Source organism: Boleophthalmus pectinirostris, unplaced genomic scaffold, assembly GCF_026225935.1.
Source record: "Boleophthalmus pectinirostris isolate CB_2022bp ecotype Guang Dong unplaced genomic scaffold, ASM2622593v1 HiC_scaffold_11, whole genome shotgun sequence".
Lineage (NCBI taxonomy): Eukaryota > Metazoa > Chordata > Actinopteri > Gobiiformes > Gobiidae > Boleophthalmus > Boleophthalmus pectinirostris.
In genome coordinates, this window is record NW_026570994.1 from 1,046,220 (window position 1) to 1,064,860 (window position 18,641).

General features: G+C 38.9%; 1 protein-coding gene across 6 annotated transcripts in view; it reads left to right on the top strand.

The window, feature by feature from the left end:
* The window catches only part of LOC110175582 (diacylglycerol kinase zeta-like), a 194,649-nt gene that overhangs the window by 49,789 nt on the left and 126,219 nt on the right, over positions 1-18,641 (top strand). For all 6 annotated transcript variants that reach the window (XM_055164293.1, XM_055164304.1, XM_020941780.2 and 3 more), the window contains 4 exons: positions 2,652-2,763; positions 9,658-9,744; positions 13,416-13,528; positions 13,611-13,711. In XM_055164293.1, coding sequence (XP_055020268.1) covers positions 2,652-2,763; positions 9,658-9,744; positions 13,416-13,528; positions 13,611-13,711 — 413 coding nt within the window. The remainder of the gene's footprint in view (positions 1-2,651; positions 2,764-9,657; positions 9,745-13,415; positions 13,529-13,610; positions 13,712-18,641) is intronic.

The following is an 18,641-nucleotide window of genomic DNA, read 5'->3' on the forward strand; positions in this document are numbered from 1 at the left end:
GGAAGGCGATGGAACATATAGATTTTGAAAGTCTTTTGTTGTGATTAACGGCTTAATCTTTGAATGTTTAACGATGTTTTCTCAGCAAACAGAAATGGAGCCATAAGATACATCTTGTCACCCATTTACGACTCTATCCACTGAGAGTATGCTAATAAGTGCTAGAAGACGCATTGGGGGCATGAACGAGATTGAGTGTGATTCAGGTGACAGTTCACACCTTAAAGCTTTTTGGAGCTTTCTACCATGTTATAAAGTTGTTCTCATCAAAAACATGTCTGGAAAGGTTTTATGTCATCCATGTATGTTTGCAGCTGTATGCCCTGACAATCATCCTAATTACACAAAAGTGTGACACACAACAACTACAACTGGCTACAACTTCTCAAACCTGGTGTGATGTGCAGTAGTTTCATTAGTGGGATGCGTGCTGATTGTGTTTTGATAGTGTTCTGAAGAGGAGCTCTGAGCATCAAAAACACAACTTTTTAAACATGGTAATATGTTGTTTTCAGAAAATTTAGCATTTTTAAAACAATAAAAGGTAACATGGTGGTATAAATGGTATGACCCAGTGGCTCTTGAACCATCACAAGTTAACGCAGCTCGCTCTGCAGAGCCTAGTTCATTGACCACGGTATTCTTTACTTCAGTGTACATTCTTGGCTAAGCGATGTCTGTAAAATGTTGTCGGGAAGGTATGGTGTACTGAGGCTCGATAGTGTCAGCATGTAACAAAACCCTTCATTCTCCGCCGCACTAAGAGGTTGCATGTCTTTACAAATGTAGTACATAATGGAGTGTTATTTTTGCAGCACGTTTCGAGTTCGGAGGGAACTTGACTAAATGAGCTTGTTCAAGAGTCATTTGAGATGCCGATGGTTTTGCCTTGTTTACCTCCAGTTCATGGTGGTGTCTTAACACATGAGTCCGAAGATTAGTGGTGTTTCTGCAGAATTTTATTTTAGCTCAGCAGGCTTTACACACCACATGGGTTTTGTCATACTCTGTTGTTTCATCTTTGTTATAAAAGTCAAAATGCTTCCAAATATCCTCCTTGTACACGCTTGGAGCTTCTCGCAAATCTTTCTCCTCATCTGCCATGTTCAGAATGACCAGAGCCGCGCGCCATGCCCCAACCACCGCGAGATATCTATACTAAAGTCTAACATGGTATGGTCCTCGCGAGAGTATATTGTTGTTCTCTAGCATGGATCTATTAAAATAACTGGATACAGTATTGCTAGCTTGTAGCTGCCTCGAGTTGACGTAGTGGCCACTCAGTGGTACTACAGTCAAAAAAATCCCATGGGCCGAGAGAAGATTTTTCTCATAGACCGCAATGTAATCACAACCTGCTCGTGTTCGGCTGACAGGGCACCTACAACTTTCAAAAATGTCGGATTTTGTGGCGATTTTTACCTATTTTTAGATCATGCACTTTTTCTCAGCTCAAAATCCTTCAGTTGTCTTAACAAACGCTTTATAATCATTAGCTTCGGATACGCTCTGCTTCGTTCTAGCTCCTCTCGCTCTGATTGGTCAAAGCGATCACGTGATACACGAACCCGCGCACCGTGCGTGCGTTCGCATGCATTCGCGTGTGCCCGCGGGAGAAAAGAGCACTACTGCGCATGCTCGGTCGGCCCACAGCCACCGGAAGTACCTAGCCAGGCTAGGCTAATCTGGGATCATGCGCCATTGAGCTTGGCCCATTGACTTGAATGGGCGGCCATTTTGGAACCTGGGGGCTTGTTCTCTAGTGGTAAGGTAGTTTAATAAGGTCTAGTGCTGTTTACTGCCAACTAGTGACCGGGCTTTAAGTACAACACAAATGAAACTCACTTCAATGAATTTTTCGTGGAAAATATGATCTAAAAAATCAATACGGATGCATTTTGATTCGATACGGGAATCACGCGATGACGTATCGTGATATATCACTGAATCGATTTTTTCTTACACCCCTAATAAATACTGTATGTTATGTGTTAGCAGTTAATCCCCCCCCATAATAATAAGTGTAATACCCTCTTCTCTTTAACTAATTACTTATGCACTTTACTGAACCACTAGTGTGTGTTAGTTTCAGTGTAGTTAGCTTCTCCTTTCAAACACATAAATGAGCCTCTCATCAGAACCCTGTCAGAACTGAAGAAGCTACTGCTGGATGGGTGATGTATTCACTCATAAAACTTTGTCCAGTTGACAGAATTTGACTTTTTTTTTTTTTAAGTGTGAAATAATAATGCTGCTATTTTAAAAAGTAGTTTGAAAATTGTAAATCATATCTAATATATTATTGGTTGCCTGTCAGCACTACATTTTGGTGGGTGACTAACCAATTTATAAGTTAATAAATTAAGTTATGTAATTTTTTCTTATAGCTTGAAATGACTTTAACCCATTTCTTCACTCTTGGATTGATTTGAACCATGCAAACCATTTTAAAGACTTTGAACAAATTGGAATACAACTTTTCCATTTGCACAGCAGTGGTGTGACTACAGGTGGTGCTTTAGAGTTGATGAATTATGTCTAGACAGTGTGTACTAGTTTTTACATCTGTAGTCTTAAAATGGCAGATTTCATTAAAATATAGTAAATAAAGGGAAAAAGAGGAGTAGTGATGGTTCGTTCTGTGATTACAGATACTGTGCTGGGACGACTCCGTGGGGGAACCCTGGGGAGCACCATGACTTTGAGCCTCAGAGACATGACGATGGATACATAGAAGTGATCGGCTTCACCATGACATCACTGGTATGTGGCTGTATGTGGAATATATAAGAGACTCTATTTGTGGCTATTCAGTATTATTGTTAGTACATATTATTACTTATTTATACTTTACAGAGACATCACACTGGGGGTGGTCCACATGTATCTCTATAGTGGAATGTTCAGCTGTTACCATGGAGACACAATGCACATATTAGCATTAACACTCAGTAATAGAGCTGGGTATTAGGGATGGGCATGATTTGTCAATTAATTGATAATTGATCAATAAGAATTTTGTCCATTATGTTCATTTCTAATCCGAACGTAGGTTTTTGGGTGTAGATATGAAGCTGCGACTGACAGCGTAGTCCCACGTTTGGGCTCTGGCTCCACCTTGGAGACACTGTACCTCTCAGTGAGTGTGTTTACATTCATATCTGTGTCCCGGTTTGATCATGGTGCGTGTATAAGCAGTACGATCTTTGAAAACATTGCGACACACAGAACTGACTCACCTTCAGCATCATCATCCCTCTGTCACAGAGAGAACACTCATATTCCACTGCGTTGTGTCCTTTAGTCTGACAAAAGCTGAACCGCATCAGCGCACAAGAGTGTTTTTTTTTTTTTCTTTGCTTAGTTTATGCAAATTAGCCATGCGGTTTTAAGTTTGGTTTCTACTTGCGCAAAGCTGCATTAAACACATGATAATGTCAAACGGGCTGATGTGGCTCTAGAGTGGTGATGGTTTATTTTGAAAAATTTAGTTTATTTATGCAGATTAGTAACAGTAATAATAATGATGATACTTATTATATAAAACGTTAATGATTAATCGAAAATCGATCTTTAATTCTCCCGACGATCGATTAATAAAATTTCATCGAATGCCCATCCCTACTGGGTATCATTTAGAAGTTGCAGATACGACACATGCCATGATACGATACATATCTTGATACAGTGCGCTTTCGATTCAATACGATATATTCCAAATCGATTTGATGACGGTTCAATAAAAATAAAGGCTAAATCATGACTGTGATACTAAAAGTCTTTGTTAAACCACTTCTTGTGCAAAATGAATGAAACACAAACATTTTAATCATCAAAACAGTAAAAATGTCAAATGTGTCACGTAAATGAGTTTTTTTTTTCCCACTAAACAAGCAACAAAACTGTAGCACTTTAACAAATTTAGTAAAATATACCCCAAAATACTCTTGACGACATATTGACACAGCAGCCCATGATATTGATACTGTAGCATCACATTAAACATTACAATATATTGATATTTCAATATTTTTGCACACACCTAGTCAAAATATGCTAAAACATTCTGAAAACTCATCATCGAAAATGGTCTTAAACAACTAGTTAATAATTCAGGAGCCTGTGATCAATACAAGCCTTCATGGTCCAGTTTAGGTGTTTGATTTTCAACATAAAAGGTGAGAACAGAAAACTGTTGTAACTGTAATGTTATGTGTGAGCAACTTGTTTAAAATCCAGCACAAATCATCTCACGTGTTGTATTTCCAACTAAGTAAGGCTCTTTATGGTAGACTGTGGTCAAATAAAGCTCAGATTAAAGTCTAACAAAACCTAAAAAAAGGTTCAGTCAGATTAGTGCCTGCAGTTAGCATCAAACCCTGAGGGAATGTTGATATAAAGTATTTTTAGTGTGGGGATGATATGAAATGTGGATATTATGAGTACTATGATGTAATTGCTTGTGCACTGGAGCAGATTTTCCTCTCATTTGAAGTTGAGGCAAACAAGATTGTGGCTAATTGCTACTTAAACACTGACGTTGGATGCTTCTCAGAGACTAAAAACTAATCAGAGACATAAGACGTCACAAGTGGAAAAACAACTTGTAGCTATAACTCAAAGACCCCGTACCTGAATTTTACTGTCTTAAATGCAGGAAACAAAACAAGTTCAGTGTGCAGTGGTCCAAAGTTGTTCCTCACTCACTTTATGCATTCCAAGCATCCTAATTATTCACTGTTTTGACTTTATAAGCAGTTTTCACAACTCAAGCGCTTGATCATCAGATAATACAATGCTTTATACTTAGTTGCAGATAGCGGTCTTATTTTGAACCTCAAACTCTGCTTATACAATATATCTGTATTGGGATATGTCAGATTTTGCTCAAAATCAGGTACAAGGCATTTACCGTATTTTTTGGATTAGAAGTAGCTCCGGAGTATAAATCGCACCAGCCAAAAAATGCGTAAAGAAAAAACATATTAGTCACACCAGATTATAAGTCGCACTTTCTGGGGGAAATGTATTTTATAAACTAAGAGACCAGGAACTGACATTTCCTGTTGAAAGTCAAGTTCTAGTAATAACAATAGAAGAGAGAACAACAGACTGTTAACGTCACATTTCGTCAGATAACTATAACGTCCATCCATCCATTTTCTTCCGCTTATCCGGGGCCGGGTCGCGGGGGCAGCAGTCTAAGCAGGGGCTCCCAGACTTCCTTCACCCCAGACACGTCCTCCAGCTCCTCCGGGGGAACCCCAAGGCATTCCCAGGCCAGCCGAGAGACATAGTCCCTCCAGCGATAACTATAACATAAACAACAAAACAGAACAAGTTTACCAAACTCTCCATCTCACTCCAAATCACTAAATCCATTAAATTCTTCATCCTCGGTGTCACTTCTGAACAACTCGGCCTCGACCTTCTGAGGTAAACAGAGCGCCGCTTCCTCTTCTGCATAGCTGTCGTCAGACTCAGCATCAGTTCCAGTTAGAATTATTGGGTCTTTCTGAATCCCGACAGGATGGTTTCTGTGTCACTGAAGTCCAGACTTTGTCCATCCATCCAGTGACTTCAGGAAAGTTTCATGGTGCATCCTCTTGGTTGCTGTGAAGCTGTGTTCTCCATCCCTGCTTTCCACCAGTCCCTCACAAGTTTCTCTCTCACTCCATACTTTCTTTCTGCTGCTTGATTACCATTTTCGGCTGAATATTTCACTACTTGCAGCAGGACAGAGACTCTTTCTGCAGGAGACATGTGCAGTAGAGTGAAGTGACAGTGGTACAGGAGGAACAGGAGCAGCAGATACTCACACACAAGACTAGAACCTCTCCACACTTCACTCAAACATTTTAATATTTAAGTCACAGGAAACACCCAAACCATGAAAAAAGTGCCACTTATAGTCTGAAAAATAGGATAAATAGATAAAGTATATTGTCAATTACAGTGTTTCTCGTAGGTTTATACTAAGACTATGCTGGCAGAAGCGACCCATAGTGGGGCAATACAAAATTAGACTATGGGAGCCACCACACTCTCCTCTAGTAATGGGAAACACTATAATTATATTGTTATAGCATACCTCATGATAAAATATGTTCAGAAAAAGCCTCACTTAAAGTTCAAATCTAAAAGTTTGCATTTTAAGTTAAGTTGTTGATTGTCCAAAGTTGCTCGGAGGATGTAGCGGCGCCTCTCTCCTCCTGACCCAGAAAGAGTCGAGCAGGAGGCAACCCCGGGGCTGTGCAGGTCTGCGGTAATAAGCCCACCCATCCATCACGCCTGCCCCGGTACACAAGTGGGGCAGGGGAGGGGGGAGAGGCGCACCCGGGCGGACCCTCCTGCACCCAGTCCCCGTGTCTGTCGCTCCGGTAACATGCACAGCAGACAACGCCGAGTGCTCGAAACAACTAAATTCCAAACCTGTCAGACCACTCTTCTCCCGGTCTACAACAGGTCAATGAACACAATCAAAAGAGAAAACATTCAATCTAGTCACTGAGTGTTAGCAATAAAACTTTGTGGCTACAATTGCTAATCAAACAAAACTATCTTAGGAAAAATACCAGTGAAGAAGTAGACTAAGGCAGTGTGACATCACCCACAGTGTTTGGCTGATTTGGCAGAGACTAGTAGTTACAGGGGCAAATTTGGAGGACAAAATAGCTAAATAAAAACATTAGTATCATATAGAGAGTACAATATAAAATCAAATGTAAACAAGCGCCCCCACGTTCACTTTCTATTTGGTTGCAGCGGCTAGTGGGTTAGCTCTGTGCGTTTATATACAGTCTATGATAGCCACAGTTTTGATAGAATTACCGTAATTTCTAGACTATAACCCGCTACTTTTTTCTTACACTTTGAACCCTGTGGCTTAAACAACGATGCAGCTAATATATGGATGGATTATTTGTTTGGCAACACAGCGTATGCACGTGCAGAAAGTGCCGCTGTCTGTGCAGTTAACATGAAGTTGCAACATTAGTGTTATCAGCATTAAAACAGTTTAACACCGTGTGATAAAATACTGTATTTTCTGCACTATAGGGTCTCCTCAAAAGCCTCCAACCCCATCAAATAAACGACTGCGTGCTCCGCAATCCAGAGCGCCCTATACACAAATCTACTCGGGTGTCCCAGCACGACTTCAGTAAACTACAAAGCCGCACCACCCACAGAACACACAAACGCACACGGAGCAGACAGCGACCGCACAGTGAAACACACCCACAGACACACATCACTCCACACTGACGAGGAACGGAATGGAGGAATGAACCAAAAAACGAGTGCAATGTGCCACTTCTAGACACAACTGAACAACTGAGTCACTGCGAACACGCCGACAATCCGTTGGTCCCAGACAGCACCCTCCCTACACGCCACAACTGAACAAAGCCCAGAGTCACCGTGAACGCCACAAACAAGCAAAACCACTCACCCATCACACTGTTGTGTTTCCTTTAAAGTCCCACGCGGTTTATTTGTGTGAAAAAAGTTTGAAATTAGACCATTTAATGACAGTGCGTCTTATAATCCAGAGCGCCCTATAGTGCGGAAAATACGTTAAGTTCTGATGCTAAATGAACATTACTTAGTGGGATACAGCTTCATGACGCATATGCCTTAAATCAGGTGAGTGCGTAAATGACAAGAAGAAACGTCTCAAACTTCAGTAGCTGGACATCTCATACCTGATCCATACACCTATCCCCGCCCCCGAGAGAGTCTGAAATCTGCTGAAAATCTGCTGTAAAACACTGACATGATACAAACAGGACAGAGACTTTCTGCAGGAGAAATGATACAGACAGGACAGAGACTCTTTCTGCAGGAGACGGCGCATCAACCCGTCTCTCCCCGCACTCTACTGCGCATGAGGAAGATGCTCGTTTGATTGTGTTTTGAGCAGTTATTTTGTGCTTCTTACACACACCCTCCTTACGGAAAACACAAAGAAATGCAGATGATGCAGCTTTTAAGTTAACGGCGATTGATGTGACTGTTGAGGAAGACAATAGAGCTGCTGCACATGAGCTCGGCATCAGTGAGTCGATGGTGAGACGTTGGTGATGGCAGCGTGATGAACTGACTTAATGCAAAAAGATGACAAAAGATTTCAGAGGCAAGAAAAGCAGATGGCCCTAACTTGAAAACGTTCTTGAAGACGTGGACACCTGCGGCTTATAGTGTGGCCTATATATGTAAACAGTTTTTTCTTTTAAAATTTAGTTGATGCATCTTATATTCAGGTGCGCCCAGTAGTCTGGAAATTAGGGTAGATAAGTGACTTCAGACGTGCCAAGAACTGTGCACAAACAAACACATAAACACACTTCGACTTTTACAGGGCAGTCCAAAACAGTAATACTGCATGTGCCAATCCACAGTGAAGGACGATAGTGTAGACTGTGTGTGCAGCTGAATGCCTCTCCTGGTCTGCATTCAGTGTAAATCAAACTGTGTTGTTACAGGCAGTGGGCATCCAAGATTTTTTGAGATGTATTGTTGGGATTTGAGAGTCTAACAATGACTCCTTAGTTGTTGTTTGGATTTCAGGGGCTGTATCAGAAATGTTGGGTAAAAGTGGTTAAGGGGTTACTAAGGGCCCATAGTACGCTATATTCAGATCTACATTATAATGTTGTTTCCTCATCAAAACATATGAGTTGTGTTTTGTTTTATTCACACATTTAACGTACAAACCCCGCATATGTAGGCATGACATCACTAGGTGGAACAGAGCATTCTGAGCTTTGGAAATGTAAACAGATTAATAATAAAGGGTTACTCTATAAATATGTGTGAATGAACCAAAACACAACCCCAGGTGTGATTTGCTGGGTTTATATGGATGTTGATAAATGGGCTTCAGTTGGAGCAGGCTGGTTGTAGTTGTGGCGTGCATGGGTGTGTGTGTGTGTGTATCTATGATGTACACTAGGGACAAAAGGGGTAAAGTTAGATAGGTGTAAGGGCTAGGGACAGAAGACTAGGCTGCGGCTCTCTGGGAAGTAAGAAAACAGTAAAACACGGGAGACTGAGTATTTATATTTGGTGGCTGGTGCTATATATTGAAAAGTGCAAAATAGGGTGAACAAAATATATATTCAGTATTTACAATAATTACAATACTCTGGTTAATACATTCTCACAATACAAAGCAGCAATAATAAATAAGTCACTTTGCTGGTGGCTTTATCATTGTCCATGGCTCAGTTGAGCAAATGTGGATTTTACTGTCCACAATACATGTCCATAGTCTTTAAAGAGGGTGCAACAGCCCCTACCCGACTGTAGAAGCTGAGTGGAGTATTTGTGAGTTGAATGAAGGTTCCGTGGGTTCAGCTCGCCATCAGGATGTTTTTTGACTGGAATCATCTGGCCAATTCCTTGGTTTATTATTTTGCATAGTCTATTCGCCTTCAGATGCTAGCGGTAAGGGCTTCTGCGCAGCCGTACTGTCTCGCCTCACTCCTGGGTGTGAATGGAGGGAGGAGAGCAGGTGACTTGTAGGAAGCGCGAGAGTGAGCGTGATGTGTTTACTGACCGGTAGTAGTCGGAATATTGCCTATTGACTGTAGATATGTGTATTTTAACCTGGGTTACACATGTAAACATAGTGTGTGTCTGTGTGTTGTACAGGCGGCGCTGCAGGTCGGGGGTCACGGAGAGAGACTGCACCAGTGTCGAGAAGTTACCCTCACCACCAACAAGGCCCTGCCCGTTCAGGTATGTGAGTAGTGATGGGAAAGTATTGGGTTTTAATTAGTATTTCAATTATTTTCAAAGCTGCGATATTAAGCAGTTTTCTTCTTAAATATTGGCGTAAACAATAACTTTTAACATTTTGTTAAAGGGCTACTAAACACCAAAATCACATTTTCTCCTGATTTGCTGTGTAAATGAGTCTGAAATAGAAGTACATCTCCATCTCTGGTCTTATTTTGACATTTTAGTGCATAGTGCATAAAAATTTGACTTTTGGGTCAAAGTCGTGTCTGTATCGGCCTATTTAGGATCAACTACGGCCAGAACTTTTGAATTTTCGAGTTAGACTAACAGCGCCAGTTAGTCAGATGCAGGTTATTATGTGATGAGTGCAGCCACAGGTGTCTACGGGCGGGATGTGAGGAGCCCCTCTCAGCCACCGCTGGGCACCACCATGTCCCACCGTGTCTGGAGAAAAGGGAAACTGTGTAAGCCAAGCGCAAATGTCCACTCTTTTTCACAGTCTGGAGTGCACCGGTCCGCACTGTGTGGGATTGTTGTGGTTGTTATTCGGCTGTCAATCATCGCTCCAGAGCACCGCCCCACACTCACTTCCCCCAAACTGTCAGGCACCACCCACTCTGGACAATTTTTCTGATTTTGCTTAAGGGCAGAGTAAAGCTTCGGGAGGAGGTTTAATGGCTCTTTAAATGGACTATTGTCACAATTAAAAATTTTTAAACTTGTATTCTATTGTCAATACTGACTTTGATACCACAATGATAATAAAAATAAATTAAAAAAACACTCTTTATTTAGACAGTAGAATGTGATTTTTTTATTTTTTTTTATTTATTTAAAAGAGACAGTGCATATTCATGAACATATACTTTTAAATACGCCAGAATTAGCCTGAATGCTACTTTTCATCTGTAGTCCCTGGCAGGTCAGAGAGACAGGGACATAAGACATAAAACATAAAAACATAAAACGCGTCACAATAGACAAACACACAAGCATGACATTTACATAGGAGCATAACATTAGTGGTTACAGATCTGGTTTCTCTTAAGCCATCCTTTCAGATTAGTTTTAAATGAAGCGAAAGTGGTGGAGTCTCTTATAGCAACTGGGATGTTGTTCCAGATTTCTGTGCCCTTGACTGATAACACCTGTTGACTGAAAGTTGTTCGTCTATAGGATATTGAACAGTCGCCTCTGGTACCCGACCACTACTACTGGATTGTATTTTTAAATCATAGTACCATATTTTCCGGGCTATTGGGCACGCTCTTAAGCCTCCAACCCCATCAAAAAACAACAATCCAGAGCGCCCTATACACAAATCCACTTGGGTGTCCCAGCATGACTTCAGAAAACTACAAAGCCGCACCACCCACAGAACACACAAACACACATGGAGCAGACAGCGACCGCACAGTGAAACACACCCACAGACACACTCATCACTCCACACTGACGAGGAACGGAACGGAGGAACGAACCGAAAAAGCGAGTGCAATGTGCCACTTCTAGACACAACTGAACAACTGAGTCACTGCGAACACATTGACAATCCGTTGGTCCCAGACAGCACCCTCCCTACACGCCACAACTGAACAAAGCCCAGAGTCACCGTGAACGAACAAACAAACAAAACCACTCACCCATCACACTGTTGTGTTTCCTTTAAAGTCCGGTGCAGTTTATTTGTGAAAAAAGTTTGAAGATAGACCATTTAATGACAGTGCGTCTTATAATCCAGAGCTCCTAATATTGCGGAAAATACAGTACCTTCTTTTCTATTCCCATATGTCTTATATGTATGTAATCCCTCAGCGGTCCAGGGAGGTTCATAGCGTCCATGTGTGTATACTAGTCTATGTGCTCTTATATTTGTTCTGATACAGCTCAAGACATTCAGCAAAGGTTTCGATACCTGCTGAAATTAGTATCTAGTTTTGGTATCATCAGTATATTTTTTATGACCCAAAGCCTTAATTTTCTAATGAATCACAGTTAAGTACAGAGCAGTGGGCGGGAATAGGGGGTACCCTTAAATGCAGGACAATGGAGATTACTCAAACATGCATGAATCCCTCAGTATTTCCTCTGTGAATAAACCACAGTTCAAATAGGAAATGTTGTGACTTTTATTTTGATTAGAAAGTGAATTCCATCATTTTCACACATTCCTCTTCCTTTGTTGTACAACTGTAAACAACAAAAATAATCCAATGTTTAATATTTGATCACTAGAAATGTGTTTTTACATTTTATCTTTTGAGATCTGCTTGTAGAATTTTTACCCTCCAGCCTGTTGAATTTGAGTTTTTCATCTTCGTGTGAGGTGCCCATCATCTTTTCAAAATGGGAGAAGATGAAAAACATTTTGAAGTGTGCTCTGAGGAATGCGAGCTTTATTTGAAGCAGAGAAACTGTAGCCCGAGTGGGTTTGGCAAGGTTTTATACAAATGTTCTCTTACTTTTTAAGGCTTGTCCATGTATACATAATCTCTTTGCATTTTTGTAATACATCCAGCCTAAGTTTAAACTGCAAGAACTTTTTTTTGTTGAGAAGCACAGGCCACAAATATATGCAATAGTACTTGTTATGTTATTGGACTTTTCATCATCTTTTAACCACATTAGTTCATGTTTTTGGATTTTTTTTCCTCATCATTACCTTACATATAGTTGTATTTCCATCATTTTAGGCTTGTGTGTTCTCTAAATTTCTATATATATATTTTTTTTTTCACTTGTCCCCACGCACAGTTGTATACTTCTATACTCAGTGTTGGGAAGGTTACTTTTAAAATGTATTCCCCTACAGATTACAGATTACATACCCCAAAATGTAGTTTGTAAGGTAATCCATTAAATTACTTCAAGTGAGTAACGTAATCTGAATACTTTGGATTACTTGATATTGTCATGTTTTTTAAAACTACATGAATATAGCAACCACATCCGGAAAATTCATGTTTGTTCAGTCTTTATTTGACCAGATTAAAACTATTGATAGAGAAATGATTTTTATGTGAGATCACAATTGTCCACACTACTGTTAGTGTCATATTGTATTAGTTTAGTCCTAAATTAGACCTGGTTTAGTCCTGGTTTTAGTTCTGGTTTGACTCCTGGCTTAGTCCTGGTTTAATCTTGGTTTAGCTCTGGTTTTAGTTCTGAGTTTAGTCCTAGTTTAGTCCTGGTTTTAGTTGTAGTTTTAGTCCTGGTTTAGCCCAAATGTGAAAACAGGAAAATATTTTAATATTTATTTCAACAAAGTAACTGTAATCCAATTACCACTCATGGAAACAGTAACTGTAACTGAATACAGTTACTCATTTGTACTCTGATTACATAACGCCAGTACATGTAATCCATTACTCCTCAACACTGTCTATACTAGATTATCCCAAAAAAGACTTCATGTAATCCTGTGAGTAGGGTTAAAAATTGTTCATAGCCATTTTCAAAAAGAACACATAAGTAAAAGTCCTTGCTACAGTTCAGACCTTTTGAAAAAAATTTTTGACACTTTTGGTAAGTATCAAAAAAAAAAAAAGCATACTATGTCCTTTTTAAGTTAGATTTTTTTCTTGCCCTTACTGTTTTTTTCTCCTTCATAAAATTTGGAAAATGTCCATAAGTCTTGCATAATTATGTTGCTTTTCTTTTCGGTTCAGGTGGACGGTGAGCCGTGCAAACTGTGCCCAGCCGTCATCCACATCAGTCTGAGAAACCAGGCCAACATGCTGCAGAAAACCAAGAGACGCACCTCGGCACTACACCTCAACGAGTGCGTATCCTTCCACCTGTCTCCACCCGTCTGTTTATTGTAGATTGATTTATTTTTGTTGTTGTTGTTGTTGTATTTGTAGCCAGCAGGCGGTCCCGGAGAGGCTGAGGGTGCGGGTGAATCGGGTGGGCATGGCGGACTACGAGACCCTGCATTATGATAAAGAGCGACTTCGGCAATCTTGTAAGAAAAAAACACTCAAACATGAACACCCTCCTAAACTTGAACTCACTTTTCTACTATATTTCTATACCATAGATTTTACTTTGAAGGGCCTGGACCTGACTTTTTTCATATATTTGAGCAAAATGTATCTTGCTCGAGTACAGATATATTTTTCTAAGCACCCTTTGAGGTCACAATAAGTGTGTTGTGTGCTGCTTCCATCTAACTATATAGTGTTTTATTCTCCTATTATAAAGAAGTACTCGTTAGCATGCTAGTTGTTGTTAATACCGTCACTGCCAAACTCCACTCTGGTCTTTTAAAGTTGAGGAAAGTGTGTATAAACTCATCAGAGTGAATAATTAGGCTGCTCTGAAAACACAAAGTGAGGAAGAACTGGACCACTGCAAACTGTGATTGAGGTTTTTTTTATTATTATTTGCAGTTTATTCAGTGCTTTTTTTTTTTTTTTTTTTTTGGTCCACATAAGTCACAGTATACATGCCCTATTTCTTTTTTTCCTCCCACACATAAAATCAATATACATGTAGAGAGTAGATTTTAAAAAAAAAGAAAATTTACAAAATAATACAATAAATAACATAATAGCAATGATGATAATACTTAATAATGAAAAGGATTATATACATACACACATACACACTTACATACATACATACATAATACATACATGCATACATACATACACATATATATACAAACATACATGTATACATACAAATAGATTAAATAAGTAATAAGACACATTCATACAGTACATTTTAGAGTACACACATATAGAGTACTCATTTTCAGGATTTCAGTTTTGTTTTTGTTTTTTGCAATGATTTTTTTCCATGGGGCCACATGAGAAACAGAAAATATTGTGGAGGGTCGGGCCAAAAAGCTGATCAGACTGGTAAGAGTTTATGTTCTGACTAAGCAATGAAAAAGTGAAGTTACCTTTCAAAAAATGTCATTTAAAAAAAACACTCAAATAAAAGCAATGCAGCTTTAGTCCATGCATGAGGTCAAATTATAAAATCAGTTTATTTTGTAATTGCATATTATCTTAAATGGGCTGGTCACAGTAAACCAAAGGGCTGTATGTGGCCTGGGAGCTGGACAATGCCCAGATCTGCTTTAAAATGAACTAGTTCTGTTTTCACCTTTTTAAACTCGTAACAATCAGGTGCCTTTATTGGATATTGCTTTGGTGTAATAGAACAGAAACAGAATCACAGGGTCTAATTTCTTTTGTCACAGTGAAATATTGGTAAAAACTTTGAGTGTCATTTTAGGGAGCCGATATCCACATCGTCAGCCTCTTATTTCTGTTTAACCACTTCTGTCTTCATTTCACGTGGCGCTCTCATGAACCAAATGAAATGTGTTGCTTCCTGCAGAAATCCTCAAATTTCCATCTAGATTAGCCTGCATAGGGCTTCTGCAGGGCATTAAAAGTTTTGATTTTTTTGCAAATCAGATTTGAAAATATCTTTCATAAGAATCACTTTACCTGTTGTTTATTCAAAACTATTTAAAGCTCTCACCGTCGCTATGGATCCTACCTCCACAAATATTCTACACTAATCTTTTGTATCTTTGAGGTATTACAAATAGGGGTGTAAAAAAAATATTCAGTGATATAGCTTGATACTTCATTCCACAATTCTCGAATCGAATCAAAATGGATCTGAATCGATTTTTAAAATATTTTTCACAAAAATTCATTAGATACATTCACAGTTCTCATGATTTTAAAAAGTTTATGAATTATATTTCATACAATTGTGTTCTCTTGAAGGTGTAGTTGACTGTATTATTAGAAGTAATTATTAATAAATCGCAATATATCACCCATTGTTTTAGTATCGGGATCTATCGTGATATATTGAATCGTGACATGTGAATCGTGATATGGATCGTATCGTCAGACTCAAGGCAGTGCACACCCCTAATTACAAATATTTAACATTTTGGAAATTCAAATGACATTAATTTGAGAAATATATTTAAGTGTTAATTTGATTTGCTTTAATCTACATAAACAGTGTCATTTATTAGAGACAGCCATTATTGTAAAAAAAAACAACAACAAAACAAAATGTAATCGTGCAACTTCCCACATCCAAAAAACATCTTTAAAAAGTTCTAGAAATCACATTTTATAACATCTTACTAACAATCCAGTCCTTAATAGTAAAGATAAATAGTAAAGATAAAGATAACATTTTGTCCACTACATCCTCTAGAACTATCAGTACTACTTACTTCAACTATGACTACCACAACTGTACATGTAAAATCATCCTCTAAAACCAATACCAATACATATTTAAGCTCTTGTCTTGTCTTGTCCAGCGTCCACATGGGGGCACTGTTCCTCTCCCCTGCCTCCCCGTGCCTCTCTTACTGCTTGTTTGAGATGACTAAATGTACTTTGATGTTATATCTGAAGGCTAACGCTCCTATGTCCACCGCCCACCGCACGAGACGCTCCCAATTATATGGATCATAAACATGAGGCCGGACCATAACCAAACACAACTGTATGTCTTGTGAAGTCTTTTAAAGGTCCTGTCTCATGCAAAAGAGATTCTTGTGAAGTTTAAGACATTTATGAGTAACTGTATTCGGTTACAGTTACTTTTTGAATGAGTGGTAAAAGGATTACAGTTACTTTGTTGAAATAAGTGGATTACATGGCGGTATTTTCCTGTTTTCATATTTTGAGCTGTACCCTTTTTTTTTCTTTTTTTTTTTCGGTAATTCCACTCATTTTTGGACATCTGTAGGGAAATACATTTTAAAAGTAACCTTCCCAACACTGGTTATAATGTTGTAATCTCCTCAAAAACAGACCTGAAGTTGTGTTTTGTTTCATTCAGTTTGAGTAATCCTGCATTATCACTGTCTACATCTCTCTTACACCTTGTGATGTCATGTAGTTTTCAAGTTAACAGTTCCTTTTACCTTTTATTTAGTAAATATTTGTGATTCCAGGGCTGCAGTTATGCCAATGGTTCTAGTGAAGGTGTGTTAGCTACTGTTGCCCTGTCACATGACATCACAAGGTGGAACAGAGTGTTTTCTGACTGAGAGAAAAACTCAGTCTCAGTATGCAAGATTTGTCTCTTAATAGGGCTGGTATCATTAAGAAGTTGCCGATACGATACATACCTCGATACACAGGCAATGATACCATACATATCTCGTACAGTGAGCTTTTGATTCGATACGATATATTTCAAATTGATTCGATACAGTTCCCAAAAAAAACACACCCATTTTAATCATCAAAACAGTGAAAATGTCAAATGTGTCGCATAAACATGTTTCCTTCCTCTGAACAAGCAACAAATTAATTTAGTAAAATACACAAAAAAATACTCTTGGTGATATATCAATACAGCAGCCCACGATACCGATACTGTATCATCACATTAAACAATATAATATATTGATATTTCAATATTTTTGCACATCCTGACTGTTAAATATGTGAGAATGAAACAAAACCCAACTTAAGGTCTGTTTATGATGAGAAAAATAAAAAATAGAATAATGTGGGCCCTTTTTAAACAAGGCTGAAGGTTTGGGACTATTTATACGAGCACTGACGTTGTATTAGCTGTGTTGTGTAATTGCATATTTCCCCATAGGCGTCATATTTAAATGGTTATGCTATAGCGAGTTTCAGGGTTTAATTGTAATGTTATGCTAATTGGAAGACTTCTGCGGTTAAAAATGAACACATAAAAAATGTGTTGTCACAATAGTAAGATTTGAAACAACTAAACTAAAAACTAAATAAATAAATAATTCATACAATAGAATGTAATTTTCAACACAAAATAATGGTTGTTCTATCTGCTCTTAGTCATGTTTTCAGGTCCCTGTTCTTTGCAACATTTTAAGGACCATTTCCGATTCTAAAGACATAATATTTAGTTTTAAATTTTTAATCCTAATTTTACTTCTGATAGAGATGACTAGACTATTCTTAAACTAAGTTCCAACTACTTCCTGCATAAATGTACTTTCTTCAGTATCAATAGTCAGTATCTAGTTTCAGTTTCAGGATTGATTTGTGTCTGGGTAATGATGTTTTGACAACCCTAATTTAAAATATATATGCACTACTTGGAGGAAATTGGTTATTAGTTTTGATTGATTTTGACTAGCTTTTGCCAAAACTCTTATTTCCGTTCAGAATTGCTAGAATTTTCTGCCAGAATTTGAATGATAGAGAAAGTTGGAGCATTTTGCCGTTTTCTCTCTCTCGTTCCAAAAAGTCTCTCTAGAGTTCAGATCTGGACTCTGGTGTCCAGTCTGTGTGTGAAAGTGAATCACTATTTGAGACTGATGGATAGTGGAGTTGTCCACCGACCATGATCATCCACAGACCATATTTAAACTCGATTTAAAAAGCCCACACCCACTGTCTGATCAATCTTATTTGTTTCCTCATAAACATGTACAGAGTTGTGTTTGGTTTCATTCACATGTTTGTCACACAAATCCTGCATGTTTAGACTCCGTTCCACCTTGATACAGGAAGTGCTCCATACACCTTCACAAGAATCATTTGGATAATTGCAGCCCTAGAATTGCCAATTTCTAATTGAACAAAGAGTAAATGTAGCTGCGACAGTCAGGCGGTAGAGCGTTTGTTCACTGATCTGAAGGTTGGCAGTTCAAATCCTGACATAAACGTCATTGGTTTAGTGGTGAGATCCACTGACCCACAGGTTGGCCGGTGTGACTCCAGCTCCCACAGATGAATACTGTCGTTGTGTCCTTGGGCAAGACACTTAACCCACCTCGCCCTTTGTGTCTGTGTACACTGGTGTGTGGGTGAGTGGTTCCTTGTTGTAAAGCGCTTTGAGTGACTTGAAGGTGGAAAAGCGCTGTTTAAAAATGTGACCATTTAACATTTGCTAAC